At 38.2% G+C, this 15,165-nt stretch overlaps 1 protein-coding gene across 1 annotated transcript in view; it reads right to left on the bottom strand.

Annotated features, from left to right (window-relative positions):
- Positions 1-15,165, bottom strand: part of PTPRQ (protein tyrosine phosphatase receptor type Q) — a 149,542-nt gene that overhangs the window by 16,514 nt on the left and 117,863 nt on the right. The window contains exons 36-39 of the mRNA XM_032806315.2: positions 8,849-8,875; positions 8,085-8,166; positions 2,734-2,824; positions 1,211-1,287 (exon numbers count right to left, since the gene is read on the bottom strand). Coding sequence (XP_032662206.1) covers positions 1,211-1,287; positions 2,734-2,824; positions 8,085-8,166; positions 8,849-8,875 — 277 coding nt within the window. The remainder of the gene's footprint in view (positions 1-1,210; positions 1,288-2,733; positions 2,825-8,084; positions 8,167-8,848; positions 8,876-15,165) is intronic.

Here is a 15,165-nt window from a genome sequence, read left to right as displayed (position 1 = left end):
ATAGAAAGGAAGGATAATGTTTAAGACAGTGGGATGGGAGTCAGGACTCAAGAAACCAGTGTTCAATACCCAGCTCTGCTACAGACTTCCTGTATGACCTTGGGTAAGTCTCAGTGCCTCAGTTTCCTGATTGTAACATGGAGATAATACTATTTTCTTTTACCTACTCTTTGCTGTCTCATCTATTTATGTGGGAAGACCGGCACAGCACAAATTGCCTCTTATTTTGTTTGTACTGTGTGCAGTGCAATGGGGTTTTGACCTCAGTTGGGGCCACTGTAATAAAAACAATAAATAATTATAATAATCATTGCAATAGGGATAGCTTGATCATTTTACCAGGATGCACGAGGGGGCATTACCATGGTTCAGGCAAATAAGGGCAGAGGCAGGGAGATCCTGCAGAAAACCCTGAGAAACAGGTAAGTGTGGGAAGAAATGTTCTGAGTTACCAATAAAGCCAAACTCCAGGGAAGGCATTATTTGGAGCAGGGTGGGAATGACATCTATTCTCTTCTGCAGAAAGACTGGAGGAAAGAGATACTGTGCTCTCCCCTCCATCAACAGAGTATTTTAATAACCTATTTTGTCTATGTTCAAACACATCAGCTTATTCAATTGTATTAAAATATTTTGGTATTAGTTATGTCATTGAACAATATCACAGCTACTGTGTTGTCAGGTGGCATATTTACATTTTTCCTCAACAAAATTAGCATGAAATAATAAGGGCCACCATAAAAACATGTTATCTATCGTTACAGGAATAGTCAGTTCACTGCTATTTATTTTTGCATAGCATCTTTTATACAATACTCCAAAATCCTTAACTAAGAAATACAAAATAGCGCCATATCCGGCACCACTGATATGAATGGGATTTTCATAATTGGCTCCAATGGGAACAGGATGAGATAATTTCCAGAAACAAATTAGCTGACTGCAGTTGTTTTACTATTAATAAACACAACCCAACAATAAAACTGAGCAAATCAAATTAAATGTTTTAAAGCTAATTATGTTCAATGATACACTTGGACACATGAATTCATAGTTCTAGAAGTGACAGTGTGGCCACAGCAGCTGCAGTGGATGGAAAAAACATTAGAAGCATGTTCTGATATAAAATATATTCCCTTTTAAGTCACTTTGTAAAAGAAAATAAAAATAGAAAAAATGTGATGAGCATTATGAGAGACTTCCAACTTACAGACACATAGCTGGCATTGATGTAATCAGATCCTGGAATACCAGCATCAGCTATCAGCTTTACTCTGTTGTTATTATCTATAGCAGAAATAAAGTCTATTTAATTGAGATGTTTACTTGTAAACTACAGTGACATGCATCAGATGTTGCTATGATGCTGAGAATTCAAAATTAATGTTTACATTAGTTTAGCTAATTTTATTAAATCTACCTTGGCAAAACAGTACAGTAATTGCAACTCCCAAGAACTATTTAACCATCCTGTTTGGTTGTATAATTACTCTTCTTCCTTGCTCTTTTCATTTCAATGCATTTTTCTCATGCTGATTATTTCTAATGCAAACGTCTAAGGCCCCAGTCCTGCAGTCTGAGGTATACAGGCCCGTTGTGCCTTTGATGAAGTGGTGCAATGGTGATGCAGTCTTCTGTTTGGATCAGACTACAAGCCTGGGCCTCATCATTTATATTTGTTTGCTCTGTTATATTCTGCTACCACCAGGCCATTTCCTGAGGTCCTTACTGAGTTTTAACTCTTTCTTTAGCCAGGCAAACCCCTAAAACAGGAAGTCGGCGTAAGTGAGAACTGAGTAAAAATTGAGGAACGACTTCAGAATTTGGCTCATTAGAAGTATATAGAAGTGATGAAAAATAGGAAAGATGTCATGTGTGAAAAAGATTCTGAATAGGTACATGCTGAAATCAATTATCCATTTCCTGACATTTGCTTCTGCAAACCAGTGAAAAGAAAGGATATTATAAAATGAAAGATTTATGAAGCACTTTTGACAATGTTATTGGGTAACACGAATATCAGTTCTTAGCAATTGTAAATTAGAGCATAGAATATGTGTTGAACCAGGCAGCAGATAACAGGAACAGCTGTTCTGTAAAATTAATAGCACAGAATGTAGCTACATTAACAGAGGAATGCCATGGCCCCCATCTCACATCACAGTTAATGCTTAAAATAATAATAGCATTTCTTGTCTTATTAACTGAAAAATGAAGCAATGTTGACTACAGAGAGACAGACTCCTGTCTCCTGTGATAAAATCTAGCCTTGGCTTATAAGTTATCATACAGTCACTCTGATCTTCAATGGAACTCTTGCACAATATTTGCAAGTAGCTGTAAGAAAGCATCACTAGGCTTCCAGGGAAAACAAATGCATAAACATGTGGATTTTACACTTAACTTACTTTTAACTAAGGGGAAAAGTCCAGGAAGAATGTTAAAGAGTTTGCTACTTGGGTTAAATTACAAAGCTAAGAAACTATTCGGGCTACAATTTCTTGCACCTGGATGTTAAAGCTTGTGAGAGCAAGCTGAAAGCCATTTACAAAGAACCCTTACTCAAACAAGTGAACAAAAACAGATTAGTTGATAGTAAACTGTAATATAACATGTATATTATTATAGTAACATATCAGAGAGACCCAATGAAAAATTCAGATGCATTCCAAACATACACTGTATTTCTACAGTTAGAGAGTAAAAAAGAGAGACCAGTTAGTAAAGACGTACATGGCTTTATGTTTGGAAAGCGATTCTTAGACCTGTTCCAAGGCAGATCAGCATCGGTTGAAGCAAGATCTTGAAGAAACTTGGGAAGTTCCTGTAAAATAATGTATATTTGTTAGAAAACCTTTAAATTTGCTTCGTGTTCTCTATTACAAATGGATCAGTAATATAATTTCCCCTCATATGGTCACTCCAGTAAAAGGAAGTTATATGATATGTTACACTTCTAAGGGCAGCTGGAGACACTGCAGAAGCATTTCACCTCACCGTCAACCCTAGCTACTCCAACACTGTCAGATGCAGAGCTGCAGAAAACACCGTCAAGTTGAACAATTTAAGCTTACATGAACTTTCACCTTTAAAAGTCTAGATAAAGTCAGACTATCACCTTTTGTGTTTTTTCCTGTCTTTTCATGATGCCATATAATGTGGTAACAATGTCTTATGTGACTCAGCCTTACTTTTGAGTAATGCCTTTTCCTAATTCCTGTAGCTTGGGAGAGCTCTTGCCACAGCATGAGAACCAGCGAGCATTTAATCAAATTGAGACAACTGGCAATTACTTATTGCTCACTGACCTGTTCCTGAGGGGGTTGGACAGAGTTATTTTGGGTTCAATAGCAAGTGAATCATAGTTTCATAACTGTTCATGAATTCTATTACTTAGGGCCAGAGATAGATGAATCATTTGCAGGGAAGAACTTATTTAATGAAATTATATTATATATAAAAGCAGAGTTTCCTAGAACCTAAAAGAGTGAAGTGGAAAATATTCCATGAAGTCTGCTATGGGCCATCAAATGGAGACAAAATTTATGTGTGATTATTAATTTACCGTGATGATGGGCAATATAGAAAAAATCCCTTAGACAGACCTAATTTACCCACTTCCTTCTGTTTTCAGATTATCTACAACCAGACTAACTTTCACATTTTTCTTCATTATTTGATTAATGGTTTATATAAGCATATTTCAACCTATGGATTGCTCACAAATGATTAGCTGTACCTATTGTTTTAACTATTTGTTATTAATAATTTGCCATTTGTGTTGTGTAACTGATCACCTCCTTCACTTAATATGATTTCTGCTCCCTGGCTGAATTATCCCCAAAGCCAGAAGAGCTTTCAAGATAGCTGTGCCAACAATCTGATATTAATTCTTGTCAAATGCAAGTCTGCATGAGATTTCATGATAGTTTTCCCTTCTGTGAATATTCTTGTGACAAGAATTTCATGTACAGATATTCACAAACAGCAAATAATATAAATCATAAATAATGTCAAAGAGCAATGGTGTTTGTTATTCAAATTATTTTTCACAAATATACTCATTTTAAGCATTCACACAGACCTACTTGGTATCTTCAGTTATCGAGGACAACATAATTTACTGTACTTCATTTTCTTATTAGATTTTATTAATATTTGTAATAAAATACAAGAATTGCCATAATGAAACAAGCCAGCCAACAATAAGCAAACTAGTCCATCTAGTCCAGTATCCTATGTCCAACAATTGTTAACATCTGATGCTCAGAGGAGGGTTCAAAACCATCACAGAGTGTCATATGGTGTGCAATTATATTCAATGGGAAATATCACCCTATTTCCAGCTAATGAGAAGTTTATGTCCTGAACCAGAAAGACTGGATGGCCTTTATCATTTTATCCTAGATAGTACAACTGCAGGCACTGTTCTTCTAGAAAGGAAGGAGGGTCTTATGGTTAAGGCACAGGATTCAGCGTTAGGAGACAGGAGTTCTATTCTTAGGAGTGCCATGTTCTTCTTGTGAAATCACACAGGAAGAAATCACTGCAAAGAGCAATTAGGTGCTCATCTTCCATTGAAAGTCAATGAGAGTTGTGTGACTCACTCCCATTTGTGCTTTTGAAAATCTCTCCTTTAATCTCCATAGGCCCATATGCTTCTATACAACTCAGCGATTTTATTCACTCTTTCCACAGAAAAGGTTAGCAATTCACCCTCTACATTTACAAATCTGCTTATATATAATAGTTGACATTACCTCAATGTATGTTAAAGACTTAAACAACGTGGTTACCAGACACAAAGTTAATACAAAACTAAAGAAAATGCTGTAACATGTTACAGAACACACATGTTAAGAAAGAGAATGGATTTAGCTATGGTTTCATCCCCTAATTAATAATGTCTGTTGTAAATCTTGCCCTGGATTAAACCTGTGGCCATTCCCAAAATTGATTCTTTCTTCGTAGTCAATAGTGTTTCTCTCTTTTGTAAATAACGTTTTAATTTATAAAACAGTAATGCTCTGATCTTGCAACTGGCTACACTTGGGAGGACCCCTGCACCCAGGTAGAACCCAGTTGATTTCTAGGGGTTGAAATCAGGATGCAATAATGGCAGGAAAGTAAAGCTGGAAATGGACAAGTTATAATTTCCTGTATTCATAAAGGGTAACATTCTCCTCTCTTCACACAAAGCTTCTATAATTGGATTTTGTGTGGGAAAGTAAACAGGGGTGTTGGGAGGAGGCATTCTCCCAAGGTCTATGGTCATTTGCAGGAGTTTGGGCCATTATTTCCACGTTAAGTCCATATGAGCCTGACTTTAACTTGCTAATTTGAGTCTGCAGCAGAGAGCCCTCTGCAGTGCAGAGGCATCCTGTGTTGCTGCTCTAACTATGCCCCCATGCCTTGATCTGCCCCATCACAGCATTTAACTGGTGCTAATGGCCTTGTGCCAGATCTCTGCACCAGGATGAATTTCACCCCAACTGATTATTTTAGCAAAGGATAAAGATTATTTGGAGTCTCAAATTCAATGATGATTTGTTACAGAAGGAATGTAAAAGCAGCAGAGAATCCTGTGGCACCTTATAGACTAACAGACTTTTTGGAGCGTGAGCTTTCGTGGGTGAATACCCACTTCGTCAGACGCAGGTAGTGGAAGAAGGAATGTTTCTCTGTAGGTTTATAAACTTAACAGATAGTTCATTTATGCTGTATATATTAGATAACTTTTATGGGAGTATGGGGACTTTTGTTGAAATGATATTTGGAGGTAGTTGGAGGTATTCATTAATAGCACTTAGAAAATATATTGTTAAATACTCACCATAACAGCATCAAATGTTACACAAGCCTGATTTTGCATAGGTCTCAGGAGACATGCCAAACCTTTAGAAAACTGAAGAATCAGAAAATGGGTGAAGCTGGCCCACCACCAGTTAGCATGACTCCTTACAGCTCCTTGTCTGCACAGTTGACTGACATGCCCTCCACAGGAGCACAACCTGCCTTGAGTGCTATATGGCCTCAGATAAGCCATCTGGCAGATCTTTGCTACATTTTGGACTTGGGAAAGCTGAAGTACAGTACAAACCCAAGGGGCACATAACAATTTTGAGTATGTCTACTCTGCACTCTAAGCCTGGGCTCTGGCTCAGATTTGAGCCCAAGCCTGGTTTCTGTCTACATATAAATCAGTCTGACTTGAATTAAGAAGCACTCAGGACCTGGGTCCTAGGACCATACTAGGAAGTGGATCAGAGCCTAAGTCCTGCTGGGACGTGGGTCCAATTCCTGTCATTTTGCAGTGTATTTGAGTCAGGAGATCTGCATGGTTGGCATGGCTGTGAGACCTAGGTCCAGCAACTATAAGCCCAGATTTACAATGCAGCATGGATGCTCAAGCGAAGGCTTGAAACACCGATTTCATAAGCCTAGGTCCCACTAACCTGGGTTTACAATCCAGTGCAGACATAGCCTTTGGTTAACTAAGAGTTCAGTTAATAATTTGGTTAAATTAGGTTTTTGCTACATGTATTTGTCTAAGTTTTAAAAAATGCTCATACTACTACTACTTCATAGAACATTACGGTTTATGTTAGATTTCAAGTCATTTCGATGCTGTAACCTTTAACCCTATAATTGTTGTGAAACTTTAATGCCTAAAAGGTAACGTTAGAAACTTTCCAGTGATGAACTTTAAAATGTGAACATGTCATTGCTAGGAAAACTTTTCATCTGCTCAGTCATGCATAATATAATTATAATCGCTCCTGTTCTAGTGAAATAACACTTCTACTCCTCTGCATTACTGCTCAGAAGAATTTTATGGTGCTTTTTTATTATTATTAAATCCAATCCAATAAGACTTAAGGAGCATAGCCAAAAAGCTGTAGGAAATACCATTAATCTTTTCACACTTTTGTTGTTGTTCCCTGAGAAACTGAAATATTATAATCTAGTAGTATAAAAGTCTATTGTTTGATCCTTCATTTTTATAAATCCAAATAGTAAGCAATTCATGACAAATCTATAAATCCAAAATGGTAAAGTCACTGGAGATTGACAAATTATTTTTATGATGGCAAATAACTGCATGTGTTAGACATGATGATGATAAAGATTCTGAAATAACAAAAAGAGCAGATAAAGTGTAAAAAGTAATTTAAATGTGATAGCCATAAAAGAGAAGTTACCTAAGAAAACAGTGAAAAGTTTAGTTGAGGTTTAAATGTAGTTTTGAAATTGTATATTTATTATATAGATGTCATGTGGGCTTTGAAAACTAATCATTTTTCAACAGGAGTCAGACGACTTGCAGAGTTACTGGCTCAAATGCTGCTGGCCATAGCCACAAGAGCAGTTCCAGTCCCACTGAGGCTCTTCATAAGAGCAAGACAAGTAGGATTTGGCCTATTACTTATAAAGAAATGAAAGTGTATGACCCAGTCATGCTCCCATTGAAGCCAATGACAAAATTCCCACTGACTTTTATGGGAACATGATCGGGCCCTGAACCTTTCACAAAATAAATGTCAGCTATGTATATTGGGCTTTTATTCTTGGAGCAAATGATGTTGTTTAAAGTGGTTACATATATCTGAATGAAACCTGTATACAATCAATTACAATCCAATACATATTTTATCCTGATCTAAGAATAAAGATCTGATAAATATTTTTTTTCAAAATTGAACAATATCGTGATATGTAAAGCAAAAAAAAAAAAAAAGCTGTAAACCAAATATTCTCAAACTACGTGACTATTGCTACAATTTTTTAGAATTATCACTTTAATGTCACAATCTAGCTGACTACTGAGGCTGGTGTCATGGCAGGAAGGGCTATAGAAGATCATCATCTGCTGACACACTAGGTGAATAATTCTGATCAGGTTGCAATGAAGACTGCACAACCTAAATCAGTGTAATATTACTTTCTAAACAATCAACCTAGTAATTGGGTATTGATTATCAAGGCCAGAATCCTTCTGGCCTTGCATGCTTAAAATGGACATGAATGTGACACATGAAACGACTGGAGGTCTTGCAATGTTGTGACAACTGCTAGTAACATACCGAAAATTCTTCTTGAAACTTTAGGTTGTTGTCTGTGCAAAGTTCTTCAACATGTTGTAGGAAGGATTTCTTGCTTATTGGTCTAGAAGTAAAGACAGAGGGGTTAGACACATGTGAAAATTGGGTTTTGGTTTGTTTGTTTTTCATTTAACCGCTAGCTTATCAAAAGAAATTGTTATCCAGTTTAATAATAATTGATATTTACAGAGATAAAATAACATTATATAAATCACTGACAGTGTGATTATTTGATTTGTTTAGAGCATTTCAAACTAAGAGCATCTTCTCGCTCAATTACTCCTCCTGATCTAGTTTTTAGCTTTAATGTCCTGTTGAGTGGGATTGTTTTTTTTAATAAATGTAGCATTCCAATGCAAAGTTTTGATATTAATGAAGTTTGTAAGGTTATCATTGTAGTCTAAAGTACAATAATATCTCTCTGTTGCACAGAAAACATTTTATACATTGCAAGGTTTTAGACGTATAAAATATTGCAGTGACCTCATTCTCATAATGACATGGTTTTTAAACCCCAAGGAGTTTAAATATCCCCGTATTACTTCCCAAGCTAAAACACAGACATGCAGGCTTCACCCCAGAGAGAGAGAAAGCATTTCTCCAGTTACCATGCAATTAGTCATGCTTTTATGATTTATACGCAGCTTGGAGTTTTTTCTAATAAACATAGAAAAAGGAACCACACATTCACACTCAACAAACTAGTGAATTGATAGCCATAATATAAAAATCTTTAATCAACTTACTTGATGGATTTTCTATAACTAAGTAACCTGTAACAGAGATTGTGTTAAATGCAGTAAGTTGTGAATCAGAGAATAGAGTGCATTCTGATAAGGCTTTAGATGCAAAATTTAAATAACTAAAGAATCAGAGCTAAACTAATTTCTTCCATGGATTGGGATAATATTGTATTTTAGATGTCTTGGATAACCGTGTTATTGAACTCTTACTTTATGTATTTATAATTATAGCTGATGCAGTTTCAGCCTATTTTCTTCAGATCATTTTACCAATGTTCTGTTGTAAAAATGCTCACTAGCCCAAGAAATTCACACATCAGGTACACTGCTTTACTTACACTGGTCATTCCATTGTTTTACATTAAGGATATAGTATAAAATGAAATGTGTTAATGTCATTCTTTTAGGGGCAAATTCAGAGACTCACTGTCAAACCCAAGTAGCATAGATGAGCATTTGGGTGATAAAGGAAACTTGCCTCCCAGACCACATAGCGTCTCTGGGGATGCTCAAGAAGGCTATTCAGTGCACAAACCCCTTTGTAGCTCCAACATGTGCCCGTCTTTCAAATCTTTGAGTTTTATGACTATATAGAAGTTAAATGGCTAAAGCCAAAAGGTTTTCAAAAACCGGTGGGTAGGTTTCTAACTCCGTATTTAAGCCCCTATATAAGTGTCCTAACTTCAATGGGAGTTTCATAGTGCTCAGCAAATTTGAAAATCAGGCTACATATTTAGGCTCCAAAGGCTGATCCTACAAGGGTATTTCATATTGACGTACACTGAAGGATCAGGGCCTAAATGTTGTATTTTCTTCTACATAGGTTCTTATACTGCGCTTACCACCATAGTATGTGAGCATCTTCCAGAGGTGCATCAAGCACTATCAATTTAGGGCCCTAATTTCAAAGTACTCAGATTTGCAAATCTTGCCTAAAAATCTCTAGCAAATTCAAATTCAAATTGAAAAATGTTGGTCCTTCAAAAATTTACACCTTTAACATTTTTCTCTTTAAAATCGCATATGCTTGGAAATTAAACTAATTAAAATGTATTTAACATATTTATCTCTGGAATGCTTTAAGTAGTGTAAATAATCATATGGCTTTCCTTTAATAATCTTATTAAGAATTTGTTTTTAAGAAGCTAACCTTTAACATTTTTTAGAAAATCACTGTCTCCTATCCTTTGTAATAAATATATTTTAGAAAAAGAGAAATGAAAATATGAATGAGAAACAAAAACAATATTAAAACAACTGCAGAGCCATATACTATTAAATTATCTGCATAACAGTAGAGAAGTTAATGTCAAGGCTACACTATATGTGCACTGGCGACATATTTTGTGTTGATATGGCCATTTTCTCAAAACAATGTAAACTGGCTAGTGCGACCAAATTACAGGAAATCTGTATCCAAAATAAGGCTTACAAAGAACTTGATTCTGTCCCATTGAAGTTAAAGGGAATTTTGGAACTGACTTCCGTAGGAGTAGGATTACACCCAAAGTGCCCAACCAGGACAGTTAAGGCAGAGGCACAAATCCAGAACGGGCTGAAAAAGGGAGTGAAGAATGATAAAGCACTGACACCTTCTGCATGACCACAGAACTTCCCTGTGGAGTCTGTTCACAAGTTTCACTAGGTACTTATTGTATTCTGGTCTTACTCTATGGCCAATCCTGCATTTACTTGGCACACAAACCTTGGCAGCGTCACAGAACTAAAGTTTTTTCAAGGAGAGACTATTCTTAAATAATTACACCAATGTATTGGGCACACATGTGCTAGCCTTTGAATATCAGGCACTCCTCTCTCTTTACAATTTTATTGGGCAAAATTCTTAGCAGATTCTGCAAAAAATACTGCTTGCTCTTTCTTTATATTTGAATTCTCTGTCTTCCCCAACCGAATAAAAGTCATGTCCCAATCAACATCCCAATAATTGCTGAGATTTTGTTGTCTCCACTCCCCTGAAACTGCTTGTGTTTAGTAACTTACTGCACTGGTAGCAGGGGTGGCTCCACGCCCCAGCATGCTAAGCGTGTGCTTGGAGCGGCATGCCGCAGGGGGGCGCTCTGCCGGTCACCGGTAGAGCAGCAGACAGCTCCGGTGGACCTCCTGCCGCCTGCGGGAAGTCCACCGGAGCCACCTGCCATCCTCCCGGCGACCAGCAGAGCGTCCTCTGTGGCACGCCGTCCTGCTTGGGGCAGCGAAATGTCTAGATCCGCCCCTGACTGGTAGTTCTGTCATTTGGGAATTGACATTCAATTTACACATTACATGAGCATCCAGAATATGACACTTAGCGCCTTTGTGGTCAAGATATAGTGAACCCTACAGCCAAGAACATTGAGTCAGGACCATCACCAACATCCTTTGCTCTCTCATTGGCAGTGCAGCAAGGGAAGTCAAGCACTGAATAGGCATTGAGACAAAACGTGCGTCCTTCTACCTCATGTATGTGTTGCTAACCAGAAGATTTCTATGTTCAGTTCTGGTCATCTGGCACCTTTCACAAGCACTAAATGTTTTTTAAGTAGTTGGACTAATTGGGTGCCTAAAGTTTGACACTTACCTCCATAATTAGACACCTACATGAAGGGTCTGATTTTCAGAAGTACTAAGCTTTCACAGCTTCCTATGGAGCTAGTGGGGGGGATACATAGGGGCTCAGCACCTGTGAAAATCAGGCCATTTAGTACCCATATGTGGATTTAGATGCGTGATCTGAGGCTTTTGAAACCTTGTTGTATAAGGAGCTTTACAATGAGTGAACTGTGCCATGATGAGTGTTCTCATCCAAAATAGCTCAGTGGAGTTTTGCATAGCACAATGATGCTTAGTTGCAAACCTTCAGGGGTTTAAAAATGCAGCTTATTTTTCTCAATATTTCTAAAATTTAACATTGTGATAAGAGGTAACAGTTTTATCTTCTTACAGTATTTTTTAATGTACAAACACTAGTCTGCCAACAGTGCAGCTTCACTCACTTTCCAGTCTTCTGTATGAAACATCAAGATGCAAATATCATCAGATCATGAAAAGTACAACTCATACTCAGACTGTAAAGTGACAACTTCTCCTATTTCAACAGGATAATTTAACGTTTCCTTTTAAAGGGGGGAAGTAAAGCATTCTCTAAACTCAGATTTTTGAGTAGCTTTAAATCAGATTTTCTTTTTAAACAGTGTATTGTTTCACATATGGGAGTTTTTGAAGTCTATCAAAAATCTGAATCTCACTCAGATTACTTCTGATTTGTGTTGGCAATGGTAACTGAAGACCAAATAGTCACATAGACTCAGCTTTCTCTCTGGGTCAATCAGTTGAAATCTATAGGGAATTAAAACTTTGTCCAAATGGAAAACCACAGAAATTAATATGTAGACTAAAGGCTTAACTCATAAGCACCATTGGAACTTGCTAGGAATAACTGAGGAACTAATTTTTAATGAGTTAATTGATACCTACATAGGGCTTAACCCTTCATGAGTGATCAAGGGCGATGAGGAGAGGATACCAGGCTCATTCCCTTCAACTGCACAGTGGCCAGGCAACATCTTGGTCCTTGGTACACGAAACTGAGGGAATGTAGCACTGACAGTTGCACTAGAACCTCTATAGGGGGCATGCGGGGCAATGATAGCACCCTGCCCTCTTCCCCTCAACCCCACCCACAGAAGAGCTGCGCTGGCTTTTGGAAAGGGAGAGTATGCCTCATACCTTTTAAAGGGTATGACAGATGCTGCTGTTGTATGCATGTACTCTACATCACAAAGTATTGTATCTGCCTCAGGCACAATGCATCCAGGAGCTGCTGCTAATATGAAGCCCCTCCTGTCTTATGCACACATCAGTACAGAGACTTAAAACCATAACCTACTCCTGTCATACCAAACTGTCTGGGTAAATGTCAGCCAGGTACTTTGTCAGTGGAGAAATGGCCTTTTGTTGTATATTTGTAGTGCCTAGATCAGTGGTCCCCAATCTTTTCGTCTGGTAGGCGCTAGACGAAGGACCGTGGCAGCAGTAGAGCATCCATCGAATTTCTGCAGCATTTCGGCAGCGATGCCTCTCGATGACATTGCTTGTCAGCGGCAAGCGGCGTCATCGAGAGGCGTCGCCGCTGAAATGCCGCAGAAATTCAGCGGCATTTCGGTGGATGCTTGACCGCTGGACAGGACGCGGGCGCATTTAGATGCCCCCACGGGCACACCGCGTTGGGGACCCCCAGCCTAGATCATTCTGTGTGAGTTGTGTGCCAATATCAGTTGTGGCAGGGTGGCTGCCACACATAAGGTAGCTATCATATGAGGCATTGTTGGGTAGAACATCCTTTGAATGTGCAAAGTTCATACAATACTTTCAGTGGATGCCTCAACAGATCTCATAGCCCTGATGCTCACACTCGTCTTACACATGGTTTGCATGGATGGTGGGTACAGTTAAAATATTTTGTTTTTAATCTTTTTACTGGTAGATACACAAGATTTTATTAGTTTAAGTAGGTAATCACTATATGTATAATGGAGAATACTGCCAGAACCAGTAATATCGTATCTACTGGTCAACAAATAAAAGAATTCTTTGTAGGCCAGATTCTCTGTTCCTGTGCAGAAATGGGGGAGTAAGGATGAGACAATGGTGGCTTTAGGGTACCCCTGGATCTGCTCTATTCTTGACTGTGCCTCATGAGTACTATAATTTATACTCAGTTGTAACAGCCCCTCAGGGTCCTTCTGCAACCAAGAATAGTTACAGCACAATATTCTCAGGCCATGTCCTCTCCTTTCCTCAGAAAATGCTTGGCATACCTCTATGCCAGGAGGTGCAAGGGATAGTAGCATTCCCTAAGGCCCATTTTCAGCAGGTTTACAGCCCCTTTACATCACAGACATTTGAAGGGACTGTAATAGAAGAGAGAATCTGTCCCTTTAACTGGACTGTAGATCATGACAGTGTTGATTATGAGAAAATGCTGCATGGTCTGTGTGACAAATTGGGGATATGTCTGTGTCAAATTGTAAATGCCATCTTGTTTGTGAATGCCATTTTGTTCCTTAGGCTCCTCCTGAGAAGCTGGTACAGATAAATTGAGCACCATCAACTCTAAATGTCGCTCCACTACCAAATCCATCCACAAGAACAATGAACTCTCTACACAGGAGTTTGGATGGGAGCTGGGATGGAGTTTCTCAGCCAGGATAAATGACCAAAAGGGTCAGAGATTATATTTAAGTAGGACTTCAAGTGCTTCCAAGAGTAAAATGCCTGTGGTTATGAAATTCCTTTGCTAAGTCTGCATTCCTTGCTTACCTGCCATGTTGTCCCTGAAGGGGTTAATCAAGAAGTTCAAAGCACCCACAATAAAGTAGAACACTGAGGGAGTGTGTATAAGCAACTGGGGGCTCAGGAGGACTGGGACACTCGTTTTGGGGTCTAAGGCAGCTGGACTAGAGAGTCCCACTGCCCAAGTAGGGTGTCAGACACAGGGTCTGCTCCTGAGAGACCCAGAGCTATGAAAAATGACCAGTCACTAGCCAGACCCATGGGGTTTAAAAGCAAATAAGATCTGGAGGTTGGCTCCACTCACAGCAGATAAGTATCCATCCAGATAAGAGGATTGGGCCAGGTTGTGAGAGGCTGTAATAAACAGGAATTGATATAATCACAGGTGTACATGTCCTTGGTGAATCCATTCCATATTTCTACCTAGATAGATGGGCTGGATTTGATTTAAACAATCTTTGATCTGTTCAGTTCTTGCCTGTCTCATACCACGTAAGGGGATTAACATGTCTTCACTGCTCTCTCATGTTAGTATATTAGGAATTATTCCCTTCCAGCATGTTTCAAGAATCTGGCACACATGTATCAGGTATTAGTGTGTCTGCGCTAGAGCTAGTCAGGAACTTTTCTGAGGCAACTTGTTTTGCTGAAAAATGCTTATTCATCTAAACCTAAACTGTTTGTTGAAAATGGTTGAGGTTTTTTTGTTTGTTATTTGTTTGAACAACTTTGTTATGAAATGTAACTTAATTAATATTAAAAATGTTTTTGAAAAGGCTGAAAATGAAATGAAATACTTTGATTGACTAAAACCAATTTTTTTTTCAGTTTGTTGGTTCACAAATTTTTTTTTGAGATTTTGATTTTTTGGCCCAATTCTGGCTAGGAAAAAGTTTTGAAATCTTGGAAATTTTCACAAGATGGGGAAACCACTTCCCACCCTATCCTACTTATTATGTGGACCTGTTCTGCATGTTCCTGACAATCTGAGCCAAATAATCTTCTATGCTAAGATTTGCTGGGCATAG

Source organism: Chelonoidis abingdonii, chromosome 1 (assembly GCF_003597395.2).
Source record: "Chelonoidis abingdonii isolate Lonesome George chromosome 1, CheloAbing_2.0, whole genome shotgun sequence".
Lineage (NCBI taxonomy): Eukaryota > Metazoa > Chordata > Testudines > Testudinidae > Chelonoidis > Chelonoidis abingdonii.
This window is presented reverse-complemented; position numbering and strand designations above follow the sequence as displayed.